This window comes from Entelurus aequoreus, linkage group LG28, assembly GCF_033978785.1.
Source record: "Entelurus aequoreus isolate RoL-2023_Sb linkage group LG28, RoL_Eaeq_v1.1, whole genome shotgun sequence".
NCBI classification, from domain to species: domain Eukaryota; kingdom Metazoa; phylum Chordata; class Actinopteri; order Syngnathiformes; family Syngnathidae; genus Entelurus; species Entelurus aequoreus.
In genome coordinates this window covers 19,632,831-19,646,080 of record NC_084758.1, presented here as the reverse complement: position 1 = coordinate 19,646,080, position 13,250 = coordinate 19,632,831, and the positions used below count along the sequence as shown (strand labels likewise).

General features: G+C 37.3%; 1 protein-coding gene across 6 annotated transcripts in view; it reads right to left on the bottom strand.

Moving 5' to 3' along the window:
- LOC133645013 (phospholipid-transporting ATPase IA-like) overlaps positions 1 to 13,250 on the bottom strand; it is a 427,043-nt gene that overhangs the window by 117,767 nt on the left and 296,026 nt on the right. For all 6 annotated transcript variants that reach the window (XM_062039795.1, XM_062039796.1, XM_062039797.1 and 3 more), the window contains one exon: positions 7,504 to 7,614. In XM_062039795.1, coding sequence (XP_061895779.1) covers positions 7,504 to 7,614 — 111 coding nt within the window. The remainder of the gene's footprint in view (positions 1 to 7,503; positions 7,615 to 13,250) is intronic.

Sequence of the window (13,250 nt, the reverse complement as noted above, 5' to 3'; positions counted from 1 at the left end):
TTTGATTCGTTATTATGTTTTAAAGAAAGAAACAGCTTGCATGACAGCTTAGTGTTATTAGAGTCAACATAGCAACATTTTATTGTCACCTGTTTACTCTTTTATACCACTTTTTATGTTTTTTTATTTTTTTTTATCGTATTTTTAGAATGTGCCGTGGGGCCGTTAAAAAATTACCTGCGGGCCGCAAATGGCCCCCGGGCCGCACTTTGGACATACCTGTACTACACTATTTGTATTATAGATACTACACTATTTGTATTATATATAGTACACTGTTTGTATTACTATATACTACACCAGGGGTGTCCAAACTTTTTCCACTGAGGGCCGCACACTGAAAAATCAAAGCAAGCGGGGGCCATTTTGATATTTTTTATTTTAAAGACCAATACAATATATGTATAAAAAATATACATTTAGGCTTCCACTCAGGCTTCATACCGGGGACTCCAAAATGTTTAGGTTCAAAAAAAAAAAAAAATGTCATTATTTAGTATTATTATTATTATTCAAAGTTTAAATATCTAGATCAACATTAGGTATATCTGTCAATATAAAGGTTTTTTTTTAGATTTAAGTTGTATGCCCTTTTTGTCAAGAAAACCCAGTTTTTTATGGAAAAAACACAAAATATGAAATATTTTCCCCCAATAAAATTTTAAAGTGGAACATTTCTGATTATATAATAATTGGAGCTCATAACATAACTCATAACAACATTGATTTGAATGTGTTATTAATTATTATTATTATTAAAAAAAGAAGTCCCACTAAAATGATAGGGGTTCCAAAAGGGTCCTGCTAAGTAAAGTGTTAAAAAATAAATCGTAATTTAAAAAAAATATGTTAACACAATAGTCTCGAGATCAACTTCAGATCTATCCGTCAATTATAACTTGTATTGTTGTTTATTATGTTCCTTGTTTGTTCATTTTAGGCCCTTCTTTAAAAAAAAAACAAAAAACATAGTTTTTTTTAAATGTGCAACATTTTCCCCAAAAAATATCTCAAAGTGGAATATTTAATGTGACCTAATTGGAGCCTTGAATAGGTCAATAATTCATAATAACATTGTTTTTGATTCGTTATTATGTTTTAAAGAAAGAAACAGCTTGCATGACAGCTTAGTGTTATTAGAGTCAACATAGCAACATTTTATTGTCACCTGTTTACTCTTTTATACCACTTTTTATGTTTTTTATTTTTTTTTATCGTATTTTTAGAATGTGCCGTGGGGCCGTTAAAAAATTACCTGCGGGCCGCAAATGGCCCCCGGGCCGCACTTTGGACATCCCTGTACTACACTATTTGTATTATAGATACTACACTATTTGTATTATATATAGTACACTATTTGTATTATATATAGTACACTATTTGTATTACTATATACTACACCAGGGGTGTCCAAACTTTTTCCACTGAGGGCCGCACACTGAAAAATCAAAGCTAGCGGGGGCCATTTTGATATTTTTTATTTTAAAAACCAATACATTATATGTATAAAAAATATACATTTAGGCATCCACTCAGGCTTGATACCGGGGACTCCAAAATGTTTAGGTTAAAAAAATTGTTAAAAATATAATTATTTAGTATTATTATTATTATTCAAAGTTTAAATATCTAGATCAACATTAGGTATATCTGTCAATATAAAGTTGTTGTTTTTTAAGATTTAAGTTGTATGCCCTTTTTGTCAAGAAAACCCAGTATTTTATGGAAAAAACACAAAATATGAAATATTTTCCCCCAATAAAATTTTAAAGTGGAACATTTCTGAATATATAATAATTGGAGCTCATAACATAACTCATAACAACATTGATTTGAATTTATTATTAATTATTATTAAAAAAAGAAGTCCCACTAAAATTATTGGGGATCCAAAAGGGTCCTGCTCAGTAAAGTGTTAAAAAATAAATCGTAATTTAAAAAAAATATGTTAACACAATAGTCTCGAGATCAACTTCAGATCTATCCGTCAATTATAACTTGTATTGTTGTTTATTATGTTCCTTGTTTGTTCATTTTAGGCCCTTCTTTAAAAAAAAAATAAAAACAGTTTTTTAAATATGCAACATTTTCCCCAAAAAATATCTCAAAGTGGAATATTTAATGTGACCTAATTGGAGCCTTGAATAGGTCAATAATTCATAATAACATTGTTTTTGATTCATTATTATGTTTTAAAGAAAGAAACAGCTTGCATGACAGCTTAGTGTTATTAGAGTCAACATAGCAACATTTTATTGTCACCTGTTTACTCTTTTATACCACTTTTTATGTTTTTTATTTTTTTTTATCGTATTTTTAGAATGTGCCGTGGGGCCGTTAAAAAATTACCTGCGGGCCGCAAATGGCACTTTGGACATCCCTGTACTACACTATTTGTATTATAGATACTACACTATTTGTATTATAGATACTACACTATTTGTATTATATATATACTACACTATAGTATATATAGTATCGACATTATGTTCTTTACAAGTGTGTGTAACCTTTTAACTACGACTGTACTTTGTGTCTTTCGCATATTTTCCCTTCCAAGTATCTGAAAGTACTAAAACGGCCACATACAAAGATTTAAACGTAATCAATCAGCCTGACTTGCAAGAGTGTCGTCAGCTCTCCCTTCGGTTCTGTGTGCGTTTTCTTGGTTGTGTCTTTTTTTGTGCAGCTGTGTTGAATCCTGGGCATGTGTGCGCTCCCTCAGCAGTAACACAAACACAAAAAAGGTCGACTTATGTCGTCAGGCAGCGTGGAAACACATGCACGCTTGTTTTGGCTGGACTTAGTACACCACCACACAAATGTCCGTTTTAATTGGCGTTTGTTTGTTTGGTCGAAGGCTTACGCGAAATAATGCACCGTTTTGTTTTTTTTTGTAACGGTTAGGGGTCTTTAGCGCCGCCCTAGTAGAGCCCTGAAATGTATGAAAATAAAAAAAGATGGGGGAAAAAATATATTTTTTGTTTTAATATGGTTTCTGTAGAAGGACAAACATGACACACACCTTCCTAGTTGTTAGAAATCCCATTGTTTACATTAAACATGCTTCACTGATGAGTATTTGGCGAGTTTGTCTGACTATTTTCGTTGGTCCTTGAACTCACCATTGTTTGTTTACATGTATAACTTTCTCCGACTCTGCCACAGAAATACGTGCTTTATGCCACTCCTTCGTCGTCTCATTTTGTCCACCAAACGTTTTATGCTGTGCGGCGAATGCGCAAAGGTGAGCTTTGTTGATGTTATTGACTTGTGTGGAGTGCTAATCAGGCATATTTGGTCAGTGCATGACTGCAAGCTAATTGATGCTAACATGCTACATAGGCTAGCCCAGGGGTCGGCAACCTTTACCACTCAAAGAGCCATTTTGGCAAGTTTCACAAATTAAAGAAAGTAATGGGAGCCACAAAAAAATTTTTAAAATTTAAAATGAAAAACACTGCATACAAAGTTTAAATGCTTTGTGCTATGTTAACCAGGGGTCTCCGACACACGCACCGGCACGCACTTTAATGTGGAAATTTGATGTTAGTGCAGCCCGCGAGTTTTGAATGAATGGCGCTTGATAGCGTCATACTTGCCAACCCTCTCATTTTTCCCGGGGGACTCCCGAATATCAGAGCGCGATGACACTGCATTTGGCGCCCTCTACAGTCTGGCCTAACAGTGTACCTGCTCGACCACACGTAGAATGCAGTTTCAGCTTGCTCACGTAAGAGACAGCAAGGCGTACTAACTCAGCAGCCACACATCTTACACTGACGGTACCAATACCCAGAATCCCATGCAGCCCTAACTCTTCCGCTCAACCAAGCACGGAGAGGGGGGGGTTGATGTGTGGGGGGATTTGGTGGTAGCGGGGGTGTATAATGTAGACCGGAAGAGTTAGGGCTGCATGGGATTCTGGGTAATGGTTGTGTTGTGTTTATGTTGTGTTACGGTGGGATGTTCTCCAGAAATGTGTTTTTCATTCTTTTTTGGTGTGGGTTCACAGTGTGGCGCATATTTGTAACGTAACAATGTTAAAGTTGTTTGATACGGCTACCGTCAGTGTAAGCTGTGTGGCTGATGACTAAGTATGCTTTGCTGTCTCCTGTGTGTGCAAGTAATAACAACATGCAACATGTGGCTGGACTGGCACGTTGTATGTAAATGCTATAGAGGACAATTACTGCAGTGCAATTAGGGCACGCCCTTTATTTAGTAATTAGAGTGTAAATAGGCGTTTTTTTCCGGTCCATTATTTTTGCTGCTTGTGTGATGTCCCACACGGCATTTCTTGTGGGACAGGATTCAAATAAAGAACCAACTCTTTTTCTTGACTATAGTGGCCTCGATAAAGGGAACCGGTTCTCAAAAAGGGATTAGAGTCCGTGGAATCGGTTCTTTTCTTATCGAACGGTTCTTTTCTTATCGAACAACCGGGAGAACCGGTTTCAAACATTATCCCTAGACATTCCCCTGATTTTCCCAAAAAAATAAATGTATATGTGTAAATAAGACCGTTACCAAGTTACATCCACTACATTCAAGTAAAACATTGTGAAAATGTTTCTGTGTTACGATCGGGTCGCATGGTGATGCGGGGTTTGTTCTCCCAGGGTGCAAGCGGACGACTCCGCACAGGACTTGCAGGTAAAGACATGATTTAATCGTAAATAAACAGGTACAAAACAGAAAACAAACCGACGGAACAAGGTGCCGATCGCACCTGAAGCTAAGGCTACAACTTAGCACGGACTAGGAATCACTAGCAGGGGCTAGGAGACAGTAGCGTGACACAAATAAAGAAGCCGCACTGCAAAAAGTCAGTGTTCAAAAACAAGAAAAAAAAATACAAAAATTAGGGGTATTTTATTTGAACTAAGCAAAATTATCTGCCAATAGAACAAGAAAATTTGGCTTGTCAAGACTTTCCAAAACAAGTAATATTAACTAACCTCAATGAACCCAAAAATACCTTAAAATAAGTATATTCTCACTAATAACAAGTGCACTTTTCTTGGTAGAAAAAAAAAGAGACCTTTTTGCTCAACATGTTGAAAAATATTCTTAAATTAAGTAAATACTAGTGCCATTATCTTGACATAATGATATGCGCTTGGCATCATGATTTTTTTTTTCATGCTTGAAATAAGAAATTATTACTTTAAAAAAGGAGTTTTATACTTGTGAGTGTTGATGACACAGCTTTGCATCAGTTGATATTCTAGTTTCAAGCATGTTTTACTCAATATAGGTCATCAAATCTCAGCAACAAGCTGTAATATCCTACTGAGATCATTTAGGACCAAAACACTTAAAACAAGTAAAACACTCTAACACAGTGGTCCCCAACCACCGCACAAGAAATAAAAAAAATGTATTTATTTATTTTTTATTAAATCAACATAAAAAACACTATATATACATTATATATCAATATAGATCAATACAGTCTGCAGGGATACAGTCCGTAAGCACACATGATTGTATTTCTTTATTAAAAAAAATAAAATTAAAAATAAAATTAAAAAAATAAATACACCCCCCCCCCCCCAATATTTGTGTACAAATATTGTTTTATTTAATATAAATTACGCAAGCAATTAATGATCTGTGATTAATCATGACTATTCCAAATATACAAACCCCGTTTCCATATGAGTTGGGAAATTGTGTTAGATGTAAATATAAACGGAATACAATGATTTGCAAATCATTTTCAACCCATATTCAGTTGGATATGCTACAAAGACAACATATTTGATGTTCAAACTGATAAACATTTTTTTGTGTGCAAATAATCATTAACTTTAGAATTTGATGCCAGCAACACGGGACAAAGAAGTTGGGAAAGGTGGCAATAAATACTGAAAAAGTTGAGGAATGCTCATCAAACACTTATTTGGAACATCCCACAGGTGAACAGGCAAATTGGGAACAGGTGGGTGCCATGATTGGGTATAAAAGTAGATTCCATGAAATGCTCAGTCATTCACAAACAAGGATGGGGCGAGGGTCACCACTTTGTCAACAAATGCGTGAGCAAATTGTTGAACAGTTTAAGAAAAACCTTTCTCAACCAGCTATTGCAAGGAATTTAGGGATTTCACCATCTACGCTCCGTAATATCATCAAAGGGTTCAGAGAATCTGGAGAAATCACTGCACGTAAGCAGCTAAGCCCGTGACCTTCCATCCCTCAGGCTGTACTGCATCAACAAGCGACATCCGTGTGTAAAGGATATCACCACATGGGCTCAGGAACACTTCAGAAACCCACTGTCAGTAACTACAGTTTGTCGCTACATCTGTAAGTGCAAGTTAAAACTCTCCTATGCAAGGCGAAAACCGTTTATCAACAACACCCAGAAACGCCGTCGGTTTCGCTGGGCCTGAGCTCACCTAAGATGGACTGATACAAAGTGGAAAAGTGTTCTGTGGTCTGACGAGTCCACATTTCAAATTGTTTTTGGAAACTGTGGACGTCGTGTCCTTTGGACCAAAGAGGAAAAGAACCATCCGGATTGTTCTAGGCGCAAAGTTGAAAAGCCAGCATCTGTGATGGTATGGGGGTGTATTATAAGGCACCATTAATGCTGAAAGGTACATACAGGTTTTGGAGCAACATATGTTGCCATCCAAGCAACGTTATCATGGACGCCCCTGCTTATTTCAGCAAGACAATGCCAAGCCACGTGTTACATCAACGTGGCTTCATAGTAAAAGAGTGCGGGTACTAGACTGGCCTGCCTGTAGTCCAGACCTGTCTCCCATTGAAAATTTACGGCGCATTATAAAGCCTAAAATAGCACAACGGAGACCCCCGGACTGTTGAACAACTTAAGCTGTACATCAAGCAAGAATGGGAAAGAATTCCACCTGAGAAGCTTAAAAAATGTGTCTCCTCAGTTCCCAAACGTTTACTGAGTGTTGGTAAAAGGAAAGGCCATGTAACACAGTGGTGAACATGCCCTTTCCCAACTACTTTGGCACGTGTTGCAGCCATGAAATTGTAAGTTAATTGTTATTTGCAAAAAAAAATAAAGTTGATGAGTTTTTACATCAAATATCTTGTCTTTGTAGTGCATTCAATTGAATATGGGTTGAAAAGGATTTGCAAATCATTGTATTCCGTTTATATTTACATCTAACACAATTTCCCAACTCCTATGGAAACGGGGTTTGTAAAAGTGAGATTATTATGATTCAAGCAACTAATCATTCGACAGCACTAATATACTTTATGTGAGTCGAGGCAGGTGGCCAAATACTTTTGGCAATATAGTGTACTTGTTCATAAACGACCATATGGTCAATTAACGCTACAATTTCCTTTCCACTTTCTCATGCACTTCAAACCCTTATTAAAGTTCAAAGTTTCCATTCAAACGTTGAAAATGAGGCTGTTTCTAATCATCACCTGCTTCCAATGAATGCCCCGGCGATAATGAGAGCGTTAATCAAGTCTGCCGGATGCAGCGTTCCGCGAGCTACTTACCTCGATGATGTAAAGGACGATGTTTTTGTAGAAGCAGTAGAGGATACATTTGGCCACGCGGTTGTAATTCCAAGCTCCGTGGACCAGCAGCAGGTTCTTCAAGTATTTGAACTGCGTAAAGAAAAAAATGGCCAGAGTCAACTCAACAGCACTCCCTGATGGCTCTTCGCAAACAAGCCGTCACGAAAGCCACCGTAGGAATGTATGGATTTGAGGAATAAACATCGGGAACTGGAGACGGGAGAATCGTAGCGACCCCCGAACGAGAAAAAAACAAGCCATTATGTGGGCTCAGAAAGTTCAACGTGGCCGTTACATGACTGTGGAAGGATCCTTCTACAAGCACGCCTGTGGTGAGTGCTCAATTGCTGCTGGCTGATAAGTGTGATTATACTGGAACAGTTTTTACTTTGCTCTCCGAGCGACTGCAGAAAGTTTACATTGCATCCTTCAGCTGTCTGACCAAGTGGGAGTACCACAAAGCTTAAAACTATACGACACTGGCTTTTCAGAATGAAAACAGACTGGTGGGTTGTATGTTAAAGTTGAAATACCACTGATTAAAAATGTTATGCACACACACCGTAAATGAGAACAATCTCTATGTGAGACCAGAATAAATAGTGAAATTTCTGTATTTTTTTTTTTTTTTTTTTTTTAATTTTCGCTAACTGCTTATTTGCTATTACTTTTACCACCATATTTGTACATGTCGTATTTGCTGATGTTGCTCTGTTGTTGTTGTTGTTGTTGTTTTTGTCTCTCTGTCTAATCCCCCTCTTGTCCCCACAATTCCCCCCTCTGTCTTCCTTTTTCTCTCTTTCTATCCCCTCCTGCTCCGGCCCGGCTGCACCAAATGATAATATAAATACATTTAATAAAGTCAAAATACAAATAAGGCAACAAGAGAAGTATCCTACACTTCTCTTTTGTAAAGTAAATCTGAACAGCCGATATGGGCATCTACATCTGCTATATGATTTGCCCGAGAAGCTGGGCAGGACATTATAAAAAATAAAAAAATTTTTAAAAAAAAGAATAAATAGTGAAAAACTGCTAGCACAAGGCAGCTGACGAGGCGCATCTTTGGGATTCATCTATTCCGCTTATGAAGCCCTCTAAAAACATTTTTAAAAACCATCAACAACACTCCATGCACATGCACTGAATATTAACCAAGCTATTGTAATTGCAAGAGCCAACACCAAGAAGCTACTTTTCTGGCGTCTTAGATTAGAATAGAATAGAGTTCTACTGTCATTATTACAGTGAACAGGTTCAAAGAACAACAAAATTGGAGCAGATCCCCTAAGGTGCATACACAATAATTTAGTAATATAAATAGTAAAAAAAGATAAAAAAGAAGATATGTATCTATATGTATGTATATATCCACACACATGCACATATACATACATATGCATATATATATATATACACTACCGTTCAAAAGTTTGGGGTCACCCAAACAATTTGGAATAGCCTTCATTTCTAAGAACAAGAATAGACTGTCGAGTTTCAGATGAAAGTTCTCTTTTCCTGGCCATTTTGAGCGTTTAATTGACCCCACAAATGTGATGCTCCAGAAACTCAATCTGCTCAAAGGAAGGTCAGTTTTGTAGCTTCTGTAACGAGCTAAACTGTTTTCAGATGTGTGAACATGATTGCACAAGGGTGTTCTAATCATCAATTAGCCTTCTGAGCCAATGAGCAAACACATTGTACCATTAGAACACTGGAGTGATAGTTGCTGGAAATGGGCCTCTATACACCTATGTAGATATTGCACCAAAAACCAGACATTTGCAGCTAGAATAGTCATTTACCACATTAGCAATGTATAGAGTGTATTTCTTTAAAGTTAAGACTAGTTTAAAGTTATCTTCATTGAAAAGTACAGTGCTTTTCCTTCAAAAATAAGGACATTTCAATGTGACCCCAAACTTTTGAACGGTTGTGTATATATACATATACACATATAACATTATTGCACATTATAGTCCGAAAAAACTAATAAGACATGACACATGAGGACATGACAGACACATTAAAGGCCTACTGAAACCCACTACTACCGACCACGCAGTCTGATAGTTTATATATCAATGATGAAATCTTAACATTATAACACATGCCAATACGGCCGGGTTAACTTATAAAGTGACATTTTAAATTTGCCGCTAAACTTCCGGTTCGAAACGCCTCTGAGGATGACGTATGCGTGTGACGTAGCCCGGCGAACACGGGTATGCCTTCCACATTGAAGCCGATACGAAAAAGCTCTGTTTTCATTTCATAATTCCACAGTATTCTGGACATCTGTGTTCGTGAATCTGTTTCAATCATGTTCATTGCATTATGGAGAAGGAAGCTGAGCAAGCAAAGAAGAAAGTTGTCGGTGCGAAATGGACGTATTTTTCGAACGTAGTCAGCCACAACAGTACACAGCCGGCGCTTCTTTGTTTACATTCCCGAAAGATGCAGTCAAGATGGAAGAACTCGGATAACAGAGACTCTAACCAGGAGGACTTTTGATTTGGATACACAGACGCCTGTAGAGAACTGGGACAACACAGACTCTTACCAGGATTACTTTGATTTGGATGACAAAGACGCAGACGTGCTACTGTGAGTATGCAGCTTTGGCTTTTTTTTGCGTATGTACGTAACTTTTTTAAAATATATAAGCTTTATGAACCTTGGGTTAGGTGAACGGTCTTTTGGGCTGAGTGATTGTGTGTGTTGATCATGTGTTTGAATTGTATTGGCGTGTTCTATGGAGCTAGGAGCTAGCAGAGGAGCTACGAGCTAGCATAACACGTACCGTACCGTACGTGCGCGTCACGTACGTAACTTTTTAAAAATATATAAGCTTTATGAACCTTGGGTTAGGTGAACGGTCTTTTGGGCTGAGTGATTGTGTGTGTTGATCAGGTGTTTGAATTGTATTGGCGTGTTCTATGGAGCTAGGAGCTAGCAGAGGAGCTAGGAGCTAGCATAACAAACACGCAGGTGTTATTATGCAGGATTAATTTGTGGCATATTAAATATAAGCCTGGTTGTGTTGTGGCTAATAGAGTATATATATGTCTTGTGTTTATTTACTGTTGTAGTCATTCCCAGCTGAATATCAGGTACCGTGAGTATGCAGCCTTGGCTGCTAAACATTCGATAACTTGACCGTATGTGCGCGTCACGTACGTAACTTTTTAAAAATATATAAGCTTTATGAACCTTGGGTTAGGTAAACGGTCTTTTGGGCTGAGTGATTGTGTGTGTTGATCAGGTGTTTGAATTGTATTGGCGTGTTCTATGGAGCTAGGAGCTAGCAGAGGAGCTAGGAGCTAGCATAACAAACACGCAGGTGTTTTTATGCAGGATTAATTTGTGGCATGTTAAATATAAGCCTGGTTGTGTTGTGGCTAATAGAGTATATATATGTCTTGTGTTTATTTACTGTTGTAGTCATTCCCAGCTGAATATCAGGTCACCCCCGGCTCTCACAGCATCTTCCCTATCTGAATAGCTTCAACTCCCCACTAGTCCTTCACTTGCACTTTACTCATCCACAAATCTTTCATCCTCGCTCAAATTAATGGGGAAATTGTCGCTTTCTCGGTCCGAATCTCTCTCACTTCATGCGGCCATCATTGTAAACAATAGGGAACTTTGCGTATATGTTCAACTGACTACGTCACGCTACTTCCGGTAGGTGCAAGCCTTTTTTTTATCAGATACCAAAAGTTGCAATCTTTATTGTCGTTGTTCTATACTAAATCCTTTCAGCAAAAATATGGCAATATCGCGAAATGATCAAGTATGACACATAGAATAGATCTGCTATCCCCGTTTAAATAAAAAAAATTCATTTCAGTAGGCCTTTAAGCTCACTCAGGCCTGTTTAATGCTACTATGGCTCTTGGGTAAAAATTGTCTTGCTCACACTGGTCCTTTGACTACTTGCAAAAAGGCCAGCTACGCGCTAGCGTGAGCTGCTAATAACGTTGGTTGCTACCCACCATTCAATTGCTGCTGTATTGTCTTTGAGTAAGGAAAAGCTCACGCTCGGTTGTAAGTCAGTCAACTTTACCAACTCGACGCTATATGGCCGTCTAAACGTGGCCCTCAACACATGGAACGCAGTGCAAGACCGACAACATGGCTAGGAGCCATTTTATATCTGAGGCGTAAAGATTTTTTCTGTATTCAGCAGCCGAGGGAGAGCACAAGTGCTGAAAGATACAACCATCCCAGCGAGAGGAGACATCGCAAGTAACAGTGTTTTTTCTGCTCCGCCGCTCCCAGTCTGTGGAACGCTCTCCCTGACCACCTGACGGCACCACAGACTGTGGATGCTTTTAAAAAAGGCTTAAAACCCCCCTTTTTTTTTTTTTTAGATATATGCATACTAGTTTTAGCTATTTGGCTGTTCTAGTTTTTTATTTTTATTTATTTTGTATTATGTTTTCATTTGTATTTATTTTTTTAATACACTGTAGCACTTTGAGGTTGTTTACTCAATGTAAAGTGCTTTTTACAAATAAAATCTATTATTATTATTATTATTATGTTTTAACTTGAAACTTTGAGCGATAGTGCTGCATAGGGTCCTACGGTATACCGGTATTAGTATAGTACCGCGATACTAATGAATCATATTTGGTACTATACCGCCTCTAAAAACAACTGGTGAAGTTATAACACTGAAACGCCCTCAGGAAGAGGTGCTTTAAGACATGGCTAGCGAGCTAGCGGCTAACGTCCATCCGCAGTCTAAATCACTAATCCTCGTCTCCATGGCGACTAATAAAGTGCTTCACTACACACCGTAGCTCACCGGCGTCACAATGTAAACAAACGCCATTGGTGGATCTACACCTGACATCCACTGTAATGATACCAAGTACAGGAGCGTATCTAGTCGATACTACTATGATTACGTTGATTAAATGTATATTATGTTTATAAACTCAGGAAATATGTCCCTGGACACATGAGGACTTAAATTATGACCAATGTATGATCCTGTAACTACTTGGTATCAGATTGATACCCAAATGTGTGGTATCATCCAAAACTAATGTAAAGCATTCCAAACAACAGAAGAATAAGTGATTATTACATTTTAACAGAAATGTAGATGGTACATGTTAAAAGAAAAAGTAAGTAGATATTAACAGTAAATGAACAAGTAGATTAATAATTCATTTTCTACCACTTGTCCTTAATAATGTTGACAAAATAATAGAATGGAAAATGACACAATATGTTACTGCATATGTCAGCAGACTAAATTAGGAGGCTTTGTTTGTTTACTTACTACTAAAAGACAAGTTGTCTTGTGTGTTCACTATTCTATTTAAGGACAAACTTGCAATAAGAAACATATGTTTAATGTACCCTAAGATTTTTTGTTAAAATAAAGCCAATAATGACATTTTTGTGGTCCCCTTTATTTAGAAAAGTATCGAAAAGTATCGAAATAATTTTGGTACCGGTACCAAAATGTGTTTCGGAACTTTTCGGTACTTTGCTAAATAAAGGGGACCACAAAAATTGTATTTTATTTTAACAAATGTTAGGGTACATTAAACATGTTTATTATTGCAAGTTTGTACTTAAATAAAATAGTGAACATACAAGACAACTTGTCTTTTAGTAGTAAGTAAACAAACATCGGGACAACACTAGTGCTGCATGACAATGCTAATTTCTTGGATCTACTTACATCAAAATTACCTTATCGA